The sequence below is a fragment of the Halictus rubicundus genome, chromosome 3 (assembly GCF_050948215.1).
Source record: "Halictus rubicundus isolate RS-2024b chromosome 3, iyHalRubi1_principal, whole genome shotgun sequence".
Classification (NCBI taxonomy): domain Eukaryota; kingdom Metazoa; phylum Arthropoda; class Insecta; order Hymenoptera; family Halictidae; genus Halictus; species Halictus rubicundus.
In genome coordinates, this window is record NC_135151.1 from 4,576,378 (window position 1) to 4,598,534 (window position 22,157).

The window sequence follows — 22,157 nt, forward strand, 5'->3', positions numbered from 1 at the left end:
ATGCAATTTTGCTGGTCGTTTCAATATGGCGATGGTTAGTTGCTTCGGATCACGAAGGTCTCTTTACTAATGAATTTCGTGGCTTTCTTTTCTATTTCGTTGAATAATTTTAATATAAAGCCTTGATATTGATATTATTCATATTGTAAGTGCATACAAGTTACGTAATTATGAAGTTCTGCATCTACTAGGCAAAGAATTACTGCCGACGGTAACTTTGCTTAGGTAGCTGGATAGAATTGGCAATTACCGTCCTTTTAATAAGGTTTGTTACATTTTATAAATAATATGTAATATCAAATATCGTGAAATTATGATATTTGAAAATGCTTTACTTTCATTTTTTTTTTAATCCTATAAAAATGCATATCTTGATTTTGTTCTAGTCAAAGGGGAATTGCTACAAAGAAGAATTTCTTCTTATTTCATTGCACACCAACCGAGTTTATAAATATTTCGACAGCCTAAATTGGGATTTCCTTTGACAGCATTGTTTGCAAGATTTTTTCAATGACACGAGAAAAGTTTACCCATCATTGCAATGATCGGTATATACATAGACATAAACAACATGATTGATCTATTTAATTCTCTTTGGAAGTTAAACGAATGAATGATAATTTTTATTATAATGATAAGAAGATCTATGTATGCCCCATTTAAAACAATAATTTAATCGAATGTAGTAATCAAGCACATTTAACACAATATTTTTAAGACTATAAGTTAAAAATAGTCTCAATTATTACACACACATAAGAGGTAATTTTAATAATTACCAAAACAATTTTATATGCAAGAAACTCTAGTTTATAAATTATAAAATTTAAACAAAATGGCTGAGACACAGAGAATGACTGTTTATGGCAGATATCCTGCCTGTGCAGATGCAGACCGTTTAGATGAACGTCGTGCAAGGTAAATTGAAATACAAGCATCTGTAAAGCATTTGTTGTTTTATACATTTTAATTTCACTTTAACTACTATTTTCACTTCTTACTATAGATTAGCCTTAAGTATGGAAAGGAATCGAAAGCTAGATAAGCAAGAAGACTTTGTGTGTTATGAATCAAGTGACGATGAAGCAGAATCTATAAATGAAGGGAAACAGTTTTTAAGGACATCTTTTAACTTTGTAGACTATGTATGTGCTAGGGAAATAGATACAAGAGAAGTGCGGAAAATTAATCAAGAATATGGATTTCGACATATATTGACTCATGAATTATTTAAAGAATATTCAGTTAGTTTAAATAATATGAATAAAGTTTTTTGCTCTCAGTGGTTAAGTGATAGACAAGTAGTATTTGGTACAAAATGCAACAAATTGATGGTTTATGATGTAGCAACGCAGAAGTTAGATCAAATACCATCCTTACATGGAAGACAAGTTAATTCAGGAGGAGCTGCAGTTCCTGAACAACAATGTGGTATACATTGTGTTCAAATTAATCCATCAAGGTATATATATATAAAAATGTATATCATTTAAACTGATTGTATGTTTTTCAAGTTCATAATTTTCTTTTTTACATTGTAGAACACTTTTATCAACTGGAGCGAGAAATAGTAATGAAATTGCAATCTACAGGCTACCAACATTAGATCCAGTCTGCGTAGGAGAAGGTGCACATAGAGACTGGGTGTTCGATATGTGTTGGCTAGATGATGAATTTTTAGTTTCTGGTTCTAGAGACACTAAAATGGCTTTATGGCGTATTGATAATGATCTTGCAGAAGCTCCTGACAAAGCAGATGTACCTACACACAGGTGCAACTCCTAATGCAAAGTATAGATAAGAACATATGTAAAAAATTTATGTTAATCAATGTTTTTTGTTCTTTAATTAGGTTAATTCAACCAGTTTGTGTTAAAGAATGCAGATCAGCTCAAAGGGTTCGAGCACTTGCTTTCCATAGGACGTATAAGGAAATTGCAGCACTCACTTTGAATAGTTTTATACACATTTGGTCTGCTGAAACATTCAGACAAAAAATATCTAGAAAATTACCAGTTTCCCAAGAAAATGTTTGCCTTGCAGTACAAGATAATGGTGTATATGCGGTAGGATGTCGGTCTCATACCTTATTGTTAGATCCAAGAACATTACAAATTATTAAGAAAGTACCATCGCGGTACGTAACATCCGATTTAAACTTATTTGCTGTAATTACGTCTGTATATTTATGTTTTATTAGCGAGTTATATTTTCTTTACAGATATAGTGGTTGTGGAATTCGGTCAGCCAGTTTCCAAGGTTCCATTTTAACAATAGGAACAGGTTTAGGAATGTTGATGTTTTATGACGTGAGAGCACAGAAGTACCTCGAGTCTTCAATTAATTCTATTAGGACGGTTATACTCAAAGCTTCTAAAGGATATGTAGTATGTTTCATATTTTTCAATCTAAATATAAAGTTATCTTTACAAAAAACTAATACCTACATGATGGTAATAGTTTCCGGATGAAGAATACATTGACGGATTCCAAAACGTGAGATATACGCCTGCTATATATACCCATTGCTATGATGGCTCAGGTACGCGGCTATTTGCGGCTGGTGGTCCTCTACCTATGAATCTTTACGGCAACTATGCAGGATTGTGGCAATAAAAATAATCTTAATTGAATATTGAATACCATCGATTTTTACGTAAGTAATCATAATTTGTACATTTAAATTGTCCGAAATATATATATATATGGAGAGGTATATATGTCTATTCACATCGCTACGAGAACTTTTGCTTGTTCTGTATTTTTCCATGAAATTTTCTTTTATTTATTTGTATTATGTACAGAGTGTTTCGTGACTGTTAGTATCGCCAAAGTATAAATTTCTTTGTACTATGCAATATAATTTCACTATAAGCCATTGAAAAAGTAATTTGTAAATGTAAAATATTTATTTTTTCATACGTTTTCTGACTCTGTTTTCAAGACAATTAAATTTAAATGTTAAGTAGATATGTATACATACATTTACTCAATATGCCATTCAAGCTTGAAAAATATCACAAGACAAAAAGTAGTGTTTCCCTAATTTTCTTATAAATGTCATTCCCCTTATCTTAAAGTAATATACAAGTTAAATTTTCTTGAAAACAAAATCTCCAATGGAAATGCTGTATTCTACAGTTTTTGTTTATTCTTTTACATAAACACTTCTGAAACTGTATTATCAGAAGCGAAATACTCTATTTAGATTCAATAAAAGAAAAATTACAGCTTCACAGAATGTAAAATCTTATGAATTTAATAACGAGACGTTTAAATCTATTACGATATTCGAACATTTTTTATTTCTCAAATAAATAAGGAAGTAAAGAAAACTAACAATAAGAAAAATAAATTCTCACGATGTATATACCTCAATTGCCTGACGAATAGAGTGAAAGACGAGACACAACTATCATATTTTTAACATTTCATTCGCATATTTAGTCGTGAACGAAAATTTCATTTCACAGTTTCATTTAATTAAACAATCATTAATATACCAATGTATCAGTGTGAATGAGAATGAAATTTTAACCATATAGTTAAAATGTATACTGGGTAAATGATATCATGATTTTACATCGCCAGTTTGTAAGAATAAGACAATGATTTATATCATTATGTAACATACAAATTTTGCACTCGCACTAGTTATTGTAGGTAAAATTTAACAAAATATTGAATGAAGATCTCTTTTAGATTATAATAAGAATGACTTTTTAAGAAGTGATAGTAATACTGCCTGCATATAACGTGGTTTTTAAAGACACCTTGTATTCCATATTGTATATCTCCATTCGTCTGAAAATTTAGAAAAGTAATCAACGAATAACACTGCAATGAACATTAAGTTTTACCAAATACGATTTATAACGTTGAAATTTTAATACTGGCCTTAAAAGAACAATATATATTGTGATGTGTATGACATAAAGCGCTTCAAGTCGTGAGATTTTTAATTGTGTTATGAATATACTAACTGTAGGATTGGAACTACTATAATACAATTTACAATATCAAGATACGTTTGACCACTGAAATTGCGTTTATCACAAACAGTTTCTCTAATACCACGTTGGCATCTGAAAGTAATGAGTCTCATATAGTCAGTTGGATAGTTCCATTCGTACACTAAAATATGCAAATATATAAAATGAACAGATTTAGAAACAGATTAACATTCCTTTTTATTAACTATCTCGATTTCAATTAATTATGAAACGAAATACGAATAATTGCGAGATATTCCAATTTTAGATTTGTTGCGGTGTCCATCGCATCACAATATAAAATGAATATTTGTTACACAATCTTATTTTCGACGTTCAAGACCTATTGTATCTTTTACCATTAATTTCTGTATCACAAAGTAAAGCATCAAGTATATGGAATTTTGATTGATGTTCGTTTTATTTTTAATTTATGCGACGATTGTTAATATTTTGTTAAACCAAAAATTAAAAGGTAATACAATTTATAGTCTTTCAAAAATGAATTTACTCGAAAAGATTTTTATTCAATATTGTCATAAGTATTGAATATAATAGTTGTAACTATCACTACTTGGAACACAGAAGGTACAATGCAGGTATTTTAAATAGTGGCAGCTCAACATTAATTGGATTCAGTACTCATGTGTTAGACAATTTTATGATCTTGAAGTATTACTGAATGTATTATAAATTGTGTGCGTTTACAATAGGGTATAATGATATGCAGGACCTGTGATTGTATAAATGTGTTTGTTGGATGCAATTGAAAAAATTCATTTTAACAAATTCATCTTTAGCAAGTGAGATATTATACTATGTATAAGTAACGAAATGAATTATGTGCGATTATTTTCAAGTTCAATCACTAAAATTTATTTGATTGAGAAAATGAATTGTACTTGAGTGTTTGGTGTACAGTAGTCACCCCATATCCGCAGGGAATATGTTTTAAGATACACCGCGGATAAGAACAAACATTATAGTATTATATATACTATAATATTTGCGTAACACACATAAATACGGCAAAATCAAATTACAGAAATTGAATGCGGTAACAATAAAGTATACTATACACTATACTATTGTATATTCCTAGTATACTTTCTCTCTCTCTCTCTCTCTCTCTCTCTCTTCCTTTCTTTCTCTATAAAAGTAAAGAATTATGACACTTTACTGGATGTACAGCATTATGTACAATACCAAAGAATAACTACAATTGATCCTCTTCATCAAAGTCTGATTGCTTTATTATTCTAAATTATTTTAAATAAAGACAAGATCTCTGAAGCAGCGTGAATACAGTGGGACAAATAAATTTAAGTTTATTTTTTAATTTTTAATTTGTTGAACCGCGGGTACGGGGTCTCGACTGTAATTAAAAAATAAAGTTCGCCATTATGTTTACAGCTGTGTTAGTATGCTAAATTTGTTGATGCGGTAATAATGCAAGTGCATTTTTAATATTTAGGATAGGACATTTTAATGGATTGAAAACTTGTTGGCATATAAACAATACGTATCTGGATTGTCAACATTGCAATGAATATATGATAACAGAATATACTCTGTGTACTTATATATTGACGGATTATAAATTGTTGTCATATACTCACAACGTCATTTCATTATATAATAAGTAAAAATGTGTGTTGTATCTACAAACTCGTGAATAGACTGTATAAATATGTATGTGACCGTGCATAATGAATGAGTACATTGAACATATTTCAACATTAACTATCGCATGTACTTTTAGCGTAATAACTACAAGAAGAAAAATGCTACAAAATATCAATAGTTCTGTTTTGCAATAATTTTATGCATTTTTGATATTTTTAAAAAATACATACCTTATAACAATTAAATTTCATCCATTATTTTGATATGAAACACTGTAAACAATACTGAGTAAAACTACCACTGAGGTACAATGTATTATATAATATCCACGTTGAAACGCTCTAATTTTGATGCTAGTACAATTTAAACAGGAAAACCTAAACATTATACACTTTATCTGATCTAATATGAAAAGTATGAATAAATAATTTTTATACTTAAATATACGTATAAGTTATATGATAATTTTGTACAGTTATAATAGCTGCATTATTGTATCGAGAAACGCTTTATTTAATGTCATTTCATATTAGACAATCTATTGCAAATTATTTTAGGACAACTTCCAAATATTTATCTTTATATTTCGCAATATTTGTTTCACTTTTTTGTGAAATGTATATCGTCTTTTATGTACATATGTCGAATCATTTTTTTAAATCATTTATGTATAGTTAAGTCCTTTATGTAATAGTTTTTGTATTTGTGTTCGTATTTTACCGGTCGTAAAATGTTACTACAAAAATGAAACATTTTCATGTTAAAGGTAGAGATATGAAGATTATTTTTTAAAATGTTTTCTTACTCTTTCAGCTTTAAAGTTTACAATACAGTTTGATTATTAAAAAATAATGAACATGTGTATAGAAAATATTTATAAACCTTATTCATTTGATATTAACTTATTATGTTTCACCGAAGTAGCATTGTAAATAATTGTAAGTTAAAACAAATATGTCCAACAATTGAACGCCAAATGAAATTGCATGCATGCTTGTGCCATGTATGCGTCGAGAGTAGTTGTGCAGATTTTTAAACGAATCATTAAAAAATAATTTCGTGCCAACCTTACCTAGACATTTTGGTGACTCACGAAAAACTGGGATAAAGTTTTCCAGAAATCTCATCGAATGAAATCTTGATAATGAAATATTTGCAATTGAACAGTTCAAGATCGTCGTTATTTTTAATTTACGACCTATCTCCTCTTTCTTCGGATCCTAATGAGCCAATAGCTTTAAGTACTGGTCACGTTTTAATTATTAATTCTTTAATGAGTTCACCAAGAGGGAGGATTTCTCATACACACAGCACACAGAATATGACCAGAGACTCGCACAACATCAACAAGGGAACAATCGTCATTTCAAAGGATGATCATCTTTCGTCACTTCAATGATATCTCAGGCACATCAAGAAGAATCATCTAGGAAACCATCACCATGCAGACTATCAATGAAAATGTTAATTGTAATTTGAAGCAGTCAGCTCCGTTTCCCATTAATATACTGTCACAGGATGATTTAAATATAGTCTTCTCCGATTTTAATAAAATTTGATAGGATGACACGTCTACACCCATAATAAATATAATTGTAAATATATCCTATATTCTATTGTATATTCTATGGTTCTATTCTATATTCCAATCATACGCCTGTTTTTGTTAATTGGCAGAGGTTGATGGACGATCAGTTAATTTTTCTTCTATATGTTGCACTTTAATCATTTTCTTATCAGATCAATATCTTTTTCAGATACAACTCTTATCTTCAAACAAATAATCTTATTTGATCGACGATGTTGATCCATTAATTACTTTTTTTTTCATAGTTTAAAAGAGAAGATAACGGTCGAAGTAAGACAAAAGTTATAATCCTTCTTATCAATAATTTATTAATGGTATATTCGTACAACATTTCTTTTTATTTCATTGAGAAACATCACAAATAATATGTAAAGTGTGTATAATGTGTACAAAACACGCGTAAACCGCGATATACTTGTAATACATGTGATGCAAATGTTTTCAATTCGATTATTGATGCTTAGCCGTGATTACATTAGATATGTTGTGTGTTGGAAACGTAGCAAGGCGCAATATAGGTAAAAACGAGAGCCATCTTGCCCTATAATGCACTTGACGATATGTTAAAGTATAGCTCTTGACGAGTAGAAGATCAATGCCTTTAACATGAATATTTTTTTTTCTTCCAGAGCGTGTATTTCTATTAGCGTGAATCGCAGCGATAAATTGCCTCTTTCACGCGATCATTCTGTGGGGACTATTAGTGAGGCGTTTCTACCGTCATCACTATGAGGCCCGTTGTCGGGCGTAAATAAGCTCATTTTTCTTTTTGGTATAGATTGACAGTTCGTATCCTAACACGCAAGTACCGTAAAATAAATATACATTAATCGTACAATATACATTCTGAAAATAAATAGAGTATTTCACAATTATTGCATAAATCAGTGAGCACTACTATCGAGCCGTTCCCGCGGGGAATGTTTATATGTCCGAACCATATCCCCGGTGTCAACAACATATTATTAGTTTTCTTTTTCTTTTTTACAGGCAATCATAAGTAACTGTTCAACGATTTCATTCCTTATCGTATTCGAAAAAAGAATACTCTCGACAGTTCTGCAATGATAATAATACACCGGCAAGTCTGGAAGTTTCCATCCATTCTTTTTCTAGCGTGATCATGAAGGTATGGTTACGTTCGCCGAAGAAAATCAAAGATGCCCAGCATCTAAGGCCTTATTGATATCACTAACTAGCATTCCTAAGATAGGTCTGAGTTCAGAGTCCTGTCTGAACACAGAATCCAAAAAGTCGGAATGTGTTAAAAAGTCGAACATCTGGTCACACCGGTCTTGAGATTTGTCCGTGAGATGCGGCTTTATGAGGGACTGTATCGCGGCTCTACAACGCTCCAGCGACTTTATTAAATAAGCTCTATCGAAACTGAATTCTAGCTCGTAAAAGGAAACCACAGACATCGCCACGGCTCTCAATGCATTTCTTATCTCGACAAGCTTCGCGTCGTCGGTGGTGTACAATTGTTGATTACGCTGCAGCAATGCCACCTGCAAAAAAATCAAATCTATCGTGAACAGGATAATAAAATAAATACAGATTAAATCATGGCTTGCTACAACATTGTTCTACGTACACTGTTTAGCAAAAGCTATGTAGACAACTTTCACAGCGTTAACGATATAAAGGATAGATGATAGGAAATATGAAAAAAATTCCATTTAATTTTGTTTTTAGTGATTTTGTTCGAGCAGATTATATTATAGTTATATATTTTTTTTAAATGACATAACTATTACTTTGAAAACGTTGTTAATTCCGATTTATTTTAGCAGTTACTTATGTTTTTTTTTTAATTTCTGGATCTACCTACTAGTAATATAACAGAAATTGGGATCATAATTATTGAATTTTATATTTTAGTGATACAGTGAATTTCTACTTTCGTACTTAATTTTGTAAAGACCAAAGGAAATATTTCTTTCGTTAACTAAAATATATCTTATCCGCAACGATAAAATAATAAACATGTGAGTAATTTCTGCACGTTTCCTTGCACTTTGGAAGTTCGTGTTTGTTATAAATGTACAAGTATCCGCAGTCTGACCCAGTGCTGTTTCATGCACTCTAATACCTAACTTGACTGTCAGACCTCCCATTACAGTTCTTCCTCCCCTAATTTGTCTTCAGATTTAAATCAACTAATTGATCAGAGTTGAATGTGTTATTTTTGAAATCATCCTATTTCGATGAGAGAAAACTTAGAAATGCGGGTCTGACACGGTTGAGGAAGAGGGTGAAGCTAAAAATAGTGCTCCCGTTTGACACGATTAAAGCAAGGGGTTCGGGTTCCACAGTTTCATGAAATTCTAACATTTCAAAAGGTTGTCCGAAACATACAAGTGTACCTTAATGGACAATTTGACAATGTTTTTTAGAACTTTCTCCGGTTGTTTTTTGTCCAAGGTAGAATTAGTCTTTGCAGCTCTCTCCATGAGCTTGTACAAATTGTCTAATAGCGACGTGGTTGCGTCATCTATCAGAAGCGACCTTCCTGCTCCTGTGGATACGACTCGGCCCAGAAGTTTTTTTTGAGCTCGCAGACCTAAATCACGGGCACGGCTTCCGGTGCCACTGGCGGGATAAGATCCGCCGTTCAGTGTTGTCGCCGACTGCATCACTAAAAAAGAAAAATTAGGTACACTGTACGCGGATGTTTGATGAGATAACAATCGTGTCTCTGTTGGGCGCAAACGGAGAAAGCGACTGTGAAAGACAGTGGTCTGTATGCATAAAAACAAGTAAAAGTGATTTTCGAAGTAAATATTCGGTTCTAAATAATGGACGAAGTATTTAATAGAAATAGCGTTTACTCAATTTTACTGTTTAGTACTGATAGAAAAATTAGAGTAGACTCCCGTACAATAAAATAAAAAAAATTGTTTAAAACGACTATGTACGTACATATACACATACATTTTAAACAATTTTTTGTACATTTACTGCCACAAGAAACCCATTATACAGTCTTTTCAAGCAGAAACATAATCCTCAAAGTTAACTTACAATGTGTTGCATTTATTAAAATATATTTAAATAAAATTGTGTGAAAACGACGCATTGAATGTTATCCTTACGAATGCATGTCCGCAGTAACAAAACATCGTAAATTCTTAAGTCACTGTTTGACTAATGCGTAATTTCTGGTGATTCACGCGAATATTATCTTACTGACGAAATGAAAGGGATCTTCAGACTTACCATCAAACATCGGTGAACCGCTGTTTCCTCTAGGCGATAACGGAATTGTAAATGAAATAAAGAAGCGGTAGCGTTCTGTGAGCACGGTTGAAACTCAGGCAAAAGTAACTAAAATAACCAAGGACATAAAATGACGAATTAATGATTTCGTAAAATATGAAACGGTGTGCCTGAAATCAGGTGAGCAATCTAGAATAATGTTTGGTGTACTCCTGTCCATGAGAACGTATAGAAACACAGATATACATAATTCGAGAAATATCTTTATACCTTGGTTGCAGTCGGTTACAGCCACAAGGTGATAGAGCAGCCAGCTCTGCAATTCCATTACTGCCGTACCCCACGCCACCTGAAAAAATATTGAATAGGTACGCATTTTAAAAATAAATCAGTTTTTTTTTATTAACGCGCATTTTAGCCTGCAACTTTGTGTTATAAGTTGAAGAGGGTATTCTAATTCAGACGTTTGCAATGCATTCTTTTTCAGAGAATTAATATATACATACTTATATGTACATGTTTGGATTAATAGCGCAAATTTTATTCAGTATAATTTCTGTTTTTTTTTTTTTTTTTCAAGTGACTAGAACTAAAATCAATTCATCCGATCGGACAAATCTTATTATACCTCCTGTTTTATCAAATTTTTGATAAAATGGCTTAGGAACATTTGTGTTATTAATTAAAATATGTATATATAAAAACCTTCAGCTTACTAGGTTCAATCGTTTTGTTTGAAATTAATTCTCGACTACTGCACCGAAACGCTCTGTACATTCTGGAATAACTCTACACGGAATATTTGTGTATTTGTATATTAAGCTGAAACATGTGCCTCGAGCTTCGCATAATTATCATAAACACTTTTATAAGGAGACTTCTCGCGATGCTCTAAATTGAACAGCTGAGAATTATTTATAATCTTCAAACTTATTTTTATGTCTTGTATTATAGTCATAAATAATAAAATGCAATAATGTTTGCAACCAATATTGGTTTTTCAATAAGGCTATAATTTATTGCCTTCAAAATATATTAAAAATATTTATAGAATTCGGGTACTACACATGATGTATCATGGACAAGTTATTCTTTATCGTAGCTAATGTTTAAGATCATAATATTATTATATTATTAATATTTTGTTAGGATAATTCGTAAATATTTAAATATGCACAATTGCAGGAACACAGTTACGATTTAAAACAAAAATTAGGAAAGTTATTGAACCAATTATTGTACAAATTGATAAAAATTCAATTCATATTGTACAAATTGATAAAAATATTCTTTGATATTAGAACTATTAAATAGAAATATTCTGTTCGATATTTCTTGCATATTTTAAATTATTAATGACTGAAACGTAAATAATAATTCCCCTCTAGGGTCAGATTATACAGGTAAGACGCTGAAGGTCTATAAACCAAATTCTGCCGACAGGATTTGTTTACCCTGTTTTTGTGTCTGGCGTTTATAGACCCTCAGCGTCTAAATATATTATTATGCTTTAAAAATAAGTGTAATTAATATAGGCACAGTAATTGGTAGCCCCCACAGTAATCGGGTCCCTTGCCCTAATAAAAGTACAAATATGCGGGATTAGAAATTAGCTGTCGACGTAAACTATAAAAATCCTCTCGGCCAGGAGCATTCTACTCTTCTCAGCGAAAACATTCCTCGCATAACGTTTCACCGTTAAGCTCTACTTGGTCATTAGAGGATCAGATAAACGAACACCGCGAAACAGAAAAAATTAATATCACAAGTCCGCAACGGACAAAGGATTAAATAGGTTGGAGCGTGTATGCTCCCTCGGACGTGTAATTTATGTCAGTGGTCGAGGTCAGGCCCGGCGCATTTGAAAAGGGACGTAAATGTGAGTTGTGTACATTTGTTGTCACCGAGTGTAATCGTATATGTACCGAAGAAGCATAACGGCAATGGCAGATGGATCGATTTGTAAGGAGCGTCAAGGCAAGCCAGAGATTCTCATTCGGATCGGTTCGACAAACGGAGACACCATGGCAGTTCATTATAACAATAAGTGGCGTCGACGCGGCCGACACGAGTATCTCAAGCGTGCGCGCGATCGGCCATGTTCGAACGTTTCAAAATTTCCGGCCATTTGACCCAAAATGCGAAACTTCAAGGCTTTCGAGGATCCGACCGATCTCATTGCCACTCGAGCTATATCCAATGTGCTTGAACGTGCTCGAGTTATCGAAACGTCGCACCGTAATGTATTCCAATTCGAGTCGATACCATGCACCGATTGAAATTCAAAACCACTTCAAGCCGTTAAATCGTCCGTTATGAACAACAACAATACACGGCACAACTTTTACTGCAGAGATACTGCCAATTTTTACGGTATAACCACCAAAACAATTCCACTGAATAGTCATTTTCGAATTTCATATATTCCAAGTCTGGAACATTAAATTTTTGTGAACTGACAAGGAACATTAGCCAAGTCTAACACGCCGATTTGAATGAAACTTCTGCAAGACATAGTTTGTGGAAAAATATTTGACACGTAATTTTTTTATTTTTAATGATCCTTATCTAGGGGGTGATAGCCCTCAAAATTGCTGCTGAAAACCCTATTTTGCAAATATCTCGGAAACTTGAGGGTCTAGGGAATATGGATATATAAAAAGATTTCAGAAAAAATTATTTGCTTAAACAGTACTTAAAAAATTCATCTTTTTTCTGAAATCTTTTTATATAAGTATATTCCTTGATCGAAAACACACAAATTTAATAGAAAATCGTTGTCCTAGGTCCTCTAGTTCTCGAGATATTTGAAAAAATAGGGTTTTCACCACCGACTTTGAGGGCTATTTTCATCCTGTAGATATGGATTATTGATAAAAAAAATTGAGTGTCAAATGTTTTTCAATAAACCTGTATCCTGCATAAATTTCATTAAAATCGGGGTGTTACACGTGGACAATGTCCGTTGTTAGAGATGATACCTACACGTGGTACCCGAGATGTGACCAAAGGTAATAGGGCTGGGTCTCTAAAAATATTTATGAACGACTGACCTGCAAACCAACGTTATCTCTGTAAAATAGTTCCCTCGGGGACACATATATGGCGGAGACGTTGCTCTCGCTCCTAGAAATAGTGTTACATAGAAATCTTCAACTGGGTCTCCTTCCCGGTTACCTATGATGACCTTTTGGAGGTCGTTCACAACTCTGAGATAGCATTCGTGGAATAAAAATCGCAGGGACAATAGAATCGTATAAGCACAGGAATATCCTTTTAGCAGACAAAATGCTACGCGTTCGCGACAAAAATTAGTAGATCAAATACAAAACGATAAAAACATTTACAGAATTTGAAAATACTGATGTATTATTTTCAGCTTGTTATAATTATTCAAAAAAGTTATGAATGTCCACGTAGCTTCTGTATCTTGAAATGAATGCGAACAATTTTTATTTTGCACGAAGATCCTATTGATTACCAATCATTCTCAACGGTAAACGTTGATAAAGATCTGTTGACTCACATCGGTTGTGTATGGGTGACGCAATTCTCCATTCATCTTTAAAAGTTTGTCGTAACATATTTATATAAATCGATTTTCATTAAGGTTTGTAGGATCTGAAAAGATTAAAGGTGTGACTACTATGTTCTATTTTACTTTTTAATTTTGATTTCATTAACTAAACTCTTGATTTTGTGGTACATTGACAGTCGACGTGCCAGAGGCCTGATTTTCGTAAATTTTTCCAATGCACGGCTCTATAAAATTAGATTTTCCTTTCCTAATCTCCAAGTTATTGAAACACTTTGCATCACTTAGAACCTAGAACTCTATGCCCTGGTTAGATAGTCTACCTACGTTTATCGAACAATTCTGTTGCGTTGTTCTGAAGCTTAACAAGAATTTGATTGCACAATTGCTGAATATTTCGTCGCCCCATTTTCGTTGTGCGTCGCCCATGCAGACGCAAAATAGCACCTATTAACATTATCGAGTTAAAACTATCACTGAATGTAGGGTAGGCGTTTACATCTCGGCTGGTGTCGTCGCATTTCCACAATGTTGCCAGTTCTCCATAAAAACGCGATTTACTCTAATTAGCAATTATACTCCTGGTGCACCGAACAGTTGGTTTAAATTTCAACTATGACACCTTTTGAACTGTTTACTTCTTATGCGTAAGATGAAAAGAAACTATGAAAATGTAAGACATTTATTTTATTCTGAATTTCGTAAGTGAAGAAATTAAATTTGGAAATCAGGAACAGTAAAATTTCATTTTTCATTTATTTATTCATTACCGTTTATTACTCTTCAGGCTTCAGTACAGGTGATGTGGCATTCTGTGTAATGCTTTTTTGCTATCAAATAATTTTTCTGAATGGAATATGCAAAAATTATTGTTTTCACTTATAGTTATTTTGCTTGCTCGAATTATCGTCCAGAATTTATTTCAATCCAAACTGTAATTAATAATTCGCACAATAATTCAATAGGGTAACGGAACAGTTCACAAATAAAATTGGCAAAATAATTTATGAAATCTTCATTCATCAATGCCAAGTTTTTTCTGTTTTACTTTTTCATTTCAGTTATTGACAACTGCGTTATACGATAAAACACATTTTCATTCGAAGGATTCTGTATTTTTATTTGAATGTAATCAATATCTACCTCTCAACGCGTACCTACAGCACCAGTTGTATTTTTAATTTTTTCTTTTGTTTTCATTAAACCCGCGAATACATTGGGAACGTTGAATAATGTTTAAACTCGTCGAAATGGAAATAATGTCAGCCGTGACGTGACGGAACCGAGTGATTTCATTTATCTTCGCACACATATCTTGCACTGTAGTGTTTACAATGTCCGACGCATTTCATTTCTCGGACGAGTATTGATACGCCGAATGTGACTCACAATCGAATGATTACGTGCTGGTCACTTTATCAATCGATACTGTTGTAATTAGAGGTCACCCACATACAACTAATTCATATACGCTGCGCTTACGCAAGCACGAGATCAGCATTGCTAATACGTCATTTCTGACGAGAATCAAACGAAGTTCCATTTGAAAACAGGTTTCCATTGATGATATCACCGTATAGGGGCACCACCGGAGAATTTCACGAGAAAACAAGCAATCGATCGTAGAACTTTCGCTCTCTTTCCTTAGCCGTTTCCCCAACTACATACAATCGATCGACTCGTTACACGCGCCAATTAAACAGTTGCTCCGTGGTTCGATACCCGTATTAAGTGTTGTTGCCTCGCTTCTAGCCTCATCGTCCATGCAACATTTTATATTTATTCAGAGGAGGTTTTCTATGTCGAAGAATTTCATTGCAATTATATTGTATTATAAGAAAGCAAGAAGATCAAATTGTTTGATCTTTGTTCTTTCCGGTCTAGGAGACATCGGTATTCCAAATTCTTTTTACAACGAAATAAACAAAATAGGAATCTGTACTTCTCGGCGTTTATTAATACAGTACTTACTCGATATATGTCGAATACACGGGTCTGGCCAGGGACATACATCGGCTAGGACTTTGATACACTGTCGAACGTAGAAAAGGTCAGCGAAGCTCGAGTTGCCTCGGATGCCGAGGAGTGTAAACATAATACGGGTCGGGTATATCGGTGTGAGACCACTACTAATCCAATAACAACACTTCTTTATTTTTCGTTATTTTTTTATGGGACTTTCACCAAACATATTCGTGGCATGTTTCTAATGAAAATGATACCAAATATGATATAATTCCGATGTGGGGATAACTCTGGGACTTTTATCGGCTAGATACTTGCGACATATATCGAGTAAAGACTGTATATCGAGAAAACAATGTATTAAAAAAGAAGTATATAACATTAACTGATTTTAATGAAAAAAAATGTAATATTTCTTTTTTAATATTCATTATGCTTTGAAAATAAATATAATTAATATAGGCACAGTAATTGGGTCCCTGACCCTAGACTGGAACTTCCTCTTAATCCAGAAGCGTTTCACGGATTCATTCGCCAATAATGAAAACACCACCCTCTTTCCTCTTTCTCCTGTTATTTCTGTCGTTGGAATGTTTTCTAAAATGCTCCGCTTTCTTTCATTTAACCTCCATACGCTCCCCGGTTGCAAAATTCATCCATTTTTCTAGACACTTTCAAATCCCGTCGAAATTTTTCGTGAGATACAAACGCGTATCGTTCGCAATGCCGACATTTTTACATAACTAACATTTCATATCTTGCGCGATGTAACGCGAATTATTTTTAACTAAACTGAAAATTTGACTGTGAACGATCTCGATAAGTCTACCGGATCGTTTATCATTGGTAAGCCTACAATCTCTTCCTATAATGGCAAAAGAAAAGATGGAAGACTGCCAAAAGCTTGAACGAGTGACTACTAGGGTGGCTCTTATGAATTTGCATGCTCTTGACTTTTGAATTTTTGTTATGGCACAAAGTTTGAGCACTCAAACATTAAAATAATTAATTAAATGCTCGTAAAGTCGCAGTCTCTCCAGATCTACAGGTTTTCTCTAACATATTTTTAACACGGTCAATAATGTAGAAGATATTCTAGAAAAACGATTTTACGAGCATTTAATTAATTAGTTTAACGTTTAAGGGCCAAGGGTCACGTTGTTCCGTTATCCGAGGGTGTTCAAATTTTGCACAATTTTTTTTTAAATTAATTGAAACAATCCTGGGGAGTTCCGTCCAAAAATTTTTTTTAAATATTTTCTTTAAGAGTAAATAAGAGCCACCGCAGTGTCTACAGTATAGCAAACGCATAAAAACGACTATTAAGAAATTAGAGTATTTGATAAAATACGATAATACGAATTAACATTTATCTAAACCTCTTTTTGCACAATTTTATCAAGGTTACAATAAATTGCATTCGAATTGCCCTCGGTGAATTCGCTGCATGGAACACTGCAAACGTAGTGTGAAAGAGAGCCGTGTGAAATTTACGGCATCCGGCAAAGCTTAAAAAGCAGGTCAAAAGTTTCCATTCTTTTTCGTGCGAAATAAATTGAACTTTTTTCTTCTATACGTTCGCGTTTAGTCAAAAATAATTTTTAAAAAAGTCGACGATAGTTATTTCCTTTATCTTGGAGAGCGAAATCGCTCGTGAGTCACGTAGCACTCGATATGTATATGTATTCAGTGAAACTTGAACAATTCTCAGGCTGTTATGTCACGAAGATAAGATTTCAAACGTAAAACACACCGAGGCCTTTTACGTATAATTTTGCTAAAAGCTGTTTTCATTTTATCGTTCAAAATTTAAAGCTTGCAAATGATTCAAACGGTACGACGTATTAATGTGTTGTTGAATTACGAAAACGGGCTCCGAGCGGTTTAATTATTACAAAAATGACATGGCAGAGGAATTTTATTTGGGTCTAGCTGGTAACGATGCGCCGAATATTTCCGGAATTGCCGTCCCGTGTACGTGTGCGCGATATTGGTAGCGGCTGGAATGAAGTGAATTGCATTTCGCGATTCTTGACCTCATCGGTGATATCATTTTAACGACGTTACGTTATTTTGGCAGAAACGTCAGATAAACCCGTTCCCAGACGACTCTCATCGTCAGGAAATAGTTCACTCCTGCAGCTGGGAAAGTGGAAAAATATCTCGACACCGGGAATATAGCTTCGCTTCTCTTTCGTTTCCTATTCATTTAACGGATGTAGTTGCACTTGCACTATTCAACACACACGAAACTAAATTCAAAGGAGCGTGCACGCATATGGAATGCAATATCATTGTTAGAAATTCACCGAGTCGAAATAAGGAAATTTCAACGTTACGTAAATAAAGTTGAACAAACGAACTAAAAAACGTATTATTCTCGAGCGATTGAACGCGAAACGGTAGCTGCCACGAACAAACAATTATTTTCGATAAATCAATACGCTCTCTATGCGCTACGTATTTTTTAGTCTTGTTGCCATGGATAAAGCATACAGCTTTCATTGGATATTTTATATTCTCTGCCCGCGTGCATATAGTCATATCAATATTTATATTCGATTTTCATTCTCTTTTTTTTTTATAATAAAACGCAACCGGCGTATACAAAGTTTAAAAGGGGTGTTATTATTCGTTACTAAATCAACTCGATCGAAATTATTTCGCATACATATATGCAAACATATCAAACAGTTTGTCTTGGAAAATTGTATGCACGAGTAACAATTTAAAATAATAGACAGACTAAAAGAATTTAAAAATATTAATGCATTTGTTTCAACTTAGTAAAATTATTAAAGGAGGAAATAAGTTTCTACTTGACTCCTAGGGTAAGGGACCCAATTACTGTGCCTATATTAATTATATTTATTTTGAACGGACAATAAATATGCACTTTTTTCATTAAAATCATTTAATGTTATGTACCTCTTTTTTAATATTCATTATGCTTTAGGAATAAGTATAATTAATATAGGCACAGTAATTCGTATCCTCACAGTAATTGATCCCTTATCCTATTTATCGCAATTCAATTTTTGTTATATTGAAATATTCGTAGGTCGAACAATAGCCACGGGTAGGCACATTTAAAACATGAAGCCGATCGAGTCAATAATTTCTGAGAAAAGTATGCGACACTGCGCAAATATTAAAAAACGAAATTTCGAAGAAATCCGTTTCAAGTTTCTCGAACGAATGCGAAACATACAGTCGAGTAGATACTGATATTGATCTATTCTTCTCGGAACGGAAGGAGGAATTGTTATGACGATTTTTATCTACTCTTTCCTCCAACTCTTTGTCAACAAATGTTTTTTTACTTGTTATTCCTATTACAAAAATAACATGTTATTTTTATACTTCTCTGAAATATTAATTTTGAACCGACTAGACTGTACCTACACGAACTTTGATGACCAGTTTCCAATTTTGTAATTATTGAAATGAAAGAGACGCTGTCACGGGAAACGATCAAGTTGTATCATTAAAAGGTGCATTACAACAAAAGCCGTGCGAAATCGAAATAAATTCTCTCATTTTTGCAAAGCAACAGAGACAAGACACGTTCAATGCTTGGCAGATTGAGTATTAAAATATTAAAAGGGAACGGAAATATATGATTTACTGTGATGGCTTTGGGATAGGAAACCCTAAGTACTTTGACCCGCAAGAGGGTAAGTTATGCGGAGTCGGAAAATGAAGTATAGAATTTTATCGCGGCGGTCAACGTGCGAATATCAATAAATTATGTTTCATTCATAACGTCACATTTTAACCCTCATACGTCCGTCAGGATGAAAATTTGCCAATTTACTATTTTCACATACTGTAAAACAATTTATTCCTATTTGTTTGTGTCGCGCGATATATTTCTTTAACCGTAAAGAGTAAAGCAAGAGTGAAGAAAAAGTGGAGGGTTTACGAGGGTTGAAGAAATATTTGTAGTACTTATATTTTATTTTCAAATCGGACAGGAACTTTTGAAATCATCTGATACATTTAAGAGCGAGTCTCCCTCCCCTCGTCGCCCCTCCGTTTTTTTTTATTTCTATTTCGAGAAAGATGCAGCTGTCACCCCGACAGCTGTGCAACCGCCACGAACCTCCTTGTTAAACTGAGCATCTTGTTTGAGAATATACCCACCACCTGCCCCTCAACCAACGTGTTGAGCTTTCGTATACACGGGCACGTACTACACCTTAGCCGTGTGCGATGCGCACGTGGTCACACGGACGCAGTTACGAGACTGATTATACTTCGTCCAAATACAAGGGTCACACGGTGGTTTATTAAATGCGACTTTTGGGAGGACCGTTTTCATCGTTGACCTGCTCCTCCATTTTCGAAAACGTTTCTAACGTTGAACCGTTATCGCGCGTTCCTACAAACAAATATTTATGATCGTCTCTTATCGTCGATCTGGATGTGTCGATCATTGTACGGTTATCACTGGTCACGGAACTCTATGCAAATTTACAGTATCAGAGATACGTTCGTCGAATCCAAAATTACTAACTTTTTAACGTTTCTAATGTCGAATTGTTGCAGACAATGTCTTGCGTTTAACTAAATTTGAATTGTTCAGTAATCTCGTTCGGGGACTTCGTTTCCGAACCAATCTATTCATTAAATTATGATTGAATGCAAATTTAAGGAATTAAACTGATTATTATAACTCGAATCAGTCCGTTGAGTGCTGTGGACGATATAACGAACTCTCGAGGAGATAGGAATGAAAGGAGGCTTGCGAAAAAGCGAACAGCGGCGCTTCTACTGGTAATTAGCAACAGGCGTGGAGTGCGCGCTGCACAACAGCGTCATTCATTGCACAACTCGAATGGAATAGTTTGCGAGCCACGATTCGCGGAAACCAGCAAAATCTCGATAAACATTCGAACGAAAAAGCTGTTTACCCCAGGAGTCGCCAGATCAAGACTTGTTCCCCCACTCTAATTCTCCCTTCTACCGCGCTATTCCTCACGCTTTGAACGTGACGCGTTCCATCTCTGTCGTACCTGTGTCACAATGTCAAGTGACTAACCCGGTATTGGCATAGAGAGGGTAAGTTTTTCCCCTCATCTGGCGACACTGGTTTTCCGTGGCGTCGTGTTCCCCTTCTTTTCTTCGGATGCGCGGCCGACCGCGTGGATGGAAATCATATACCGTGGAAATTGTTACACTATACCGATAATCGATTAATTCACGATCCCTTGGATAAGGCTTTGGCCGTTATTTCTAAATATACACAATACATACAGCTATAGCAACATTCTGTTAGACTCTATACATCGGCGATCCATTAGTTTCGGCCGTGGCAGAGGCACATGCAGTAAATTAAGTTATACAGGCATCCGCTCGGTCGTGACTAAGTGACGCAATTAAGCAGACTCGGTTTTGCGAAACTCGAGTTTCCCCATGTTATACACTTTCCTGTCTGTGAGAATCAGAGTCGCGTATGAATGATATTATAACGCGGTCGTCGCGAAGTTTCAATTAACTTTTCCTCTGACGTATTGGAACTCTTTCCGAGTGACAACGTGTTTTGTTCGGTATCATTCATACAACGGAAATCTACCTACTGCTGCGAACGTAAATGATTTTGGCGCGATGTCATTTGTGTCGTCGAACTTAACGACCCAACGACATACAAATTCGAAATATCTATAGGGGATCTTCAGTTAAAGTTTCTGGGGAATGTTTAGTTGCGTCGAATTTTAGTAAAAATAAATATCGGTCAAAATATATTTTCTGTCAAATGTACCTTTCGCTATTTACACGGCAATGAGTTCGTTTATCTCGACTAGTGCGTGATCTCCAAAATGTCGTGTTCGGCAAACGTGGTTTCGTTTAGATTGAAATGATTTAAATTTTGGGCGCGCACTAACCTCTGCTGATGTTCTGGGTCGCGGATGCGAGCCCAACACTTAACAATGAAGTTTCTCTTTTCCGACGGCCAGGAGATAGAATACTGGTGCTATTGTTTTGTTTACGTTTCACTGTGCATGCATAGCCAATTTCACCGGAGGAACAAGGCTCGAACGGAACGTATTCACGAACAGAACCTAACTAACACAATTCACGAAAACATGCGAAAAAAAGGTGAAAATTCCACCGGCTACGATAGCCAGGCTTTCGAGGCGCTAACAGTGTCTCTTCGAACGAACGAACGACGTCTGTTGTGGCTGCGAACCCACCCTGGTTACCATGGAATCATCGTTCCGCGAGGTGG

At 34.3% G+C, this 22,157-nt stretch overlaps 2 protein-coding genes across 3 annotated transcripts; one reads left to right on the forward strand and one right to left on the reverse strand.

Moving 5' to 3' along the window:
• Positions 1–131: 131 nt before the first annotated feature.
• Positions 132–8,233, forward strand: Dcaf12 (DDB1 and CUL4 associated factor 12-like protein). Its single transcript, XM_076784958.1, has 7 exons — positions 132–265; positions 387–918; positions 1,007–1,462; positions 1,542–1,772; positions 1,853–2,137; positions 2,222–2,387; positions 2,461–8,233. The coding sequence occupies exons 2-7, from the start codon at positions 836–838 to the stop codon at positions 2,614–2,616; spliced, it is 1,377 nt and encodes a 458-aa protein (XP_076641073.1). The 5' UTR covers positions 132–265; positions 387–835; the 3' UTR covers positions 2,617–8,233.
• Positions 7,489–22,091, reverse strand: Sigmar (Tumor necrosis factor alpha-induced protein 8-like protein sigmar). Of its 2 annotated transcripts, XM_076784969.1 has the most exons (5): positions 21,814–22,089; positions 10,696–10,774; positions 10,426–10,533; positions 9,573–9,844; positions 7,489–8,714 (listed from the first exon to the last, which is right to left on the reverse strand). In XM_076784969.1, exons 3-5 carry the CDS (start codon positions 10,433–10,435, stop codon positions 8,361–8,363), a joined length of 636 nt encoding a protein of 211 aa, XP_076641084.1. In that variant the 5' UTR covers positions 10,436–10,533; positions 10,696–10,774; positions 21,814–22,089; the 3' UTR covers positions 7,489–8,360. The 2 variants fall into 2 exon arrangements, with proteins under 2 accessions (XP_076641084.1, XP_076641083.1); XM_076784968.1 differs by lacking the exon at positions 10,426–10,533 and having other exon boundaries at positions 21,814–22,091.
• Positions 22,092–22,157: the final 66 nt, after the last annotated feature.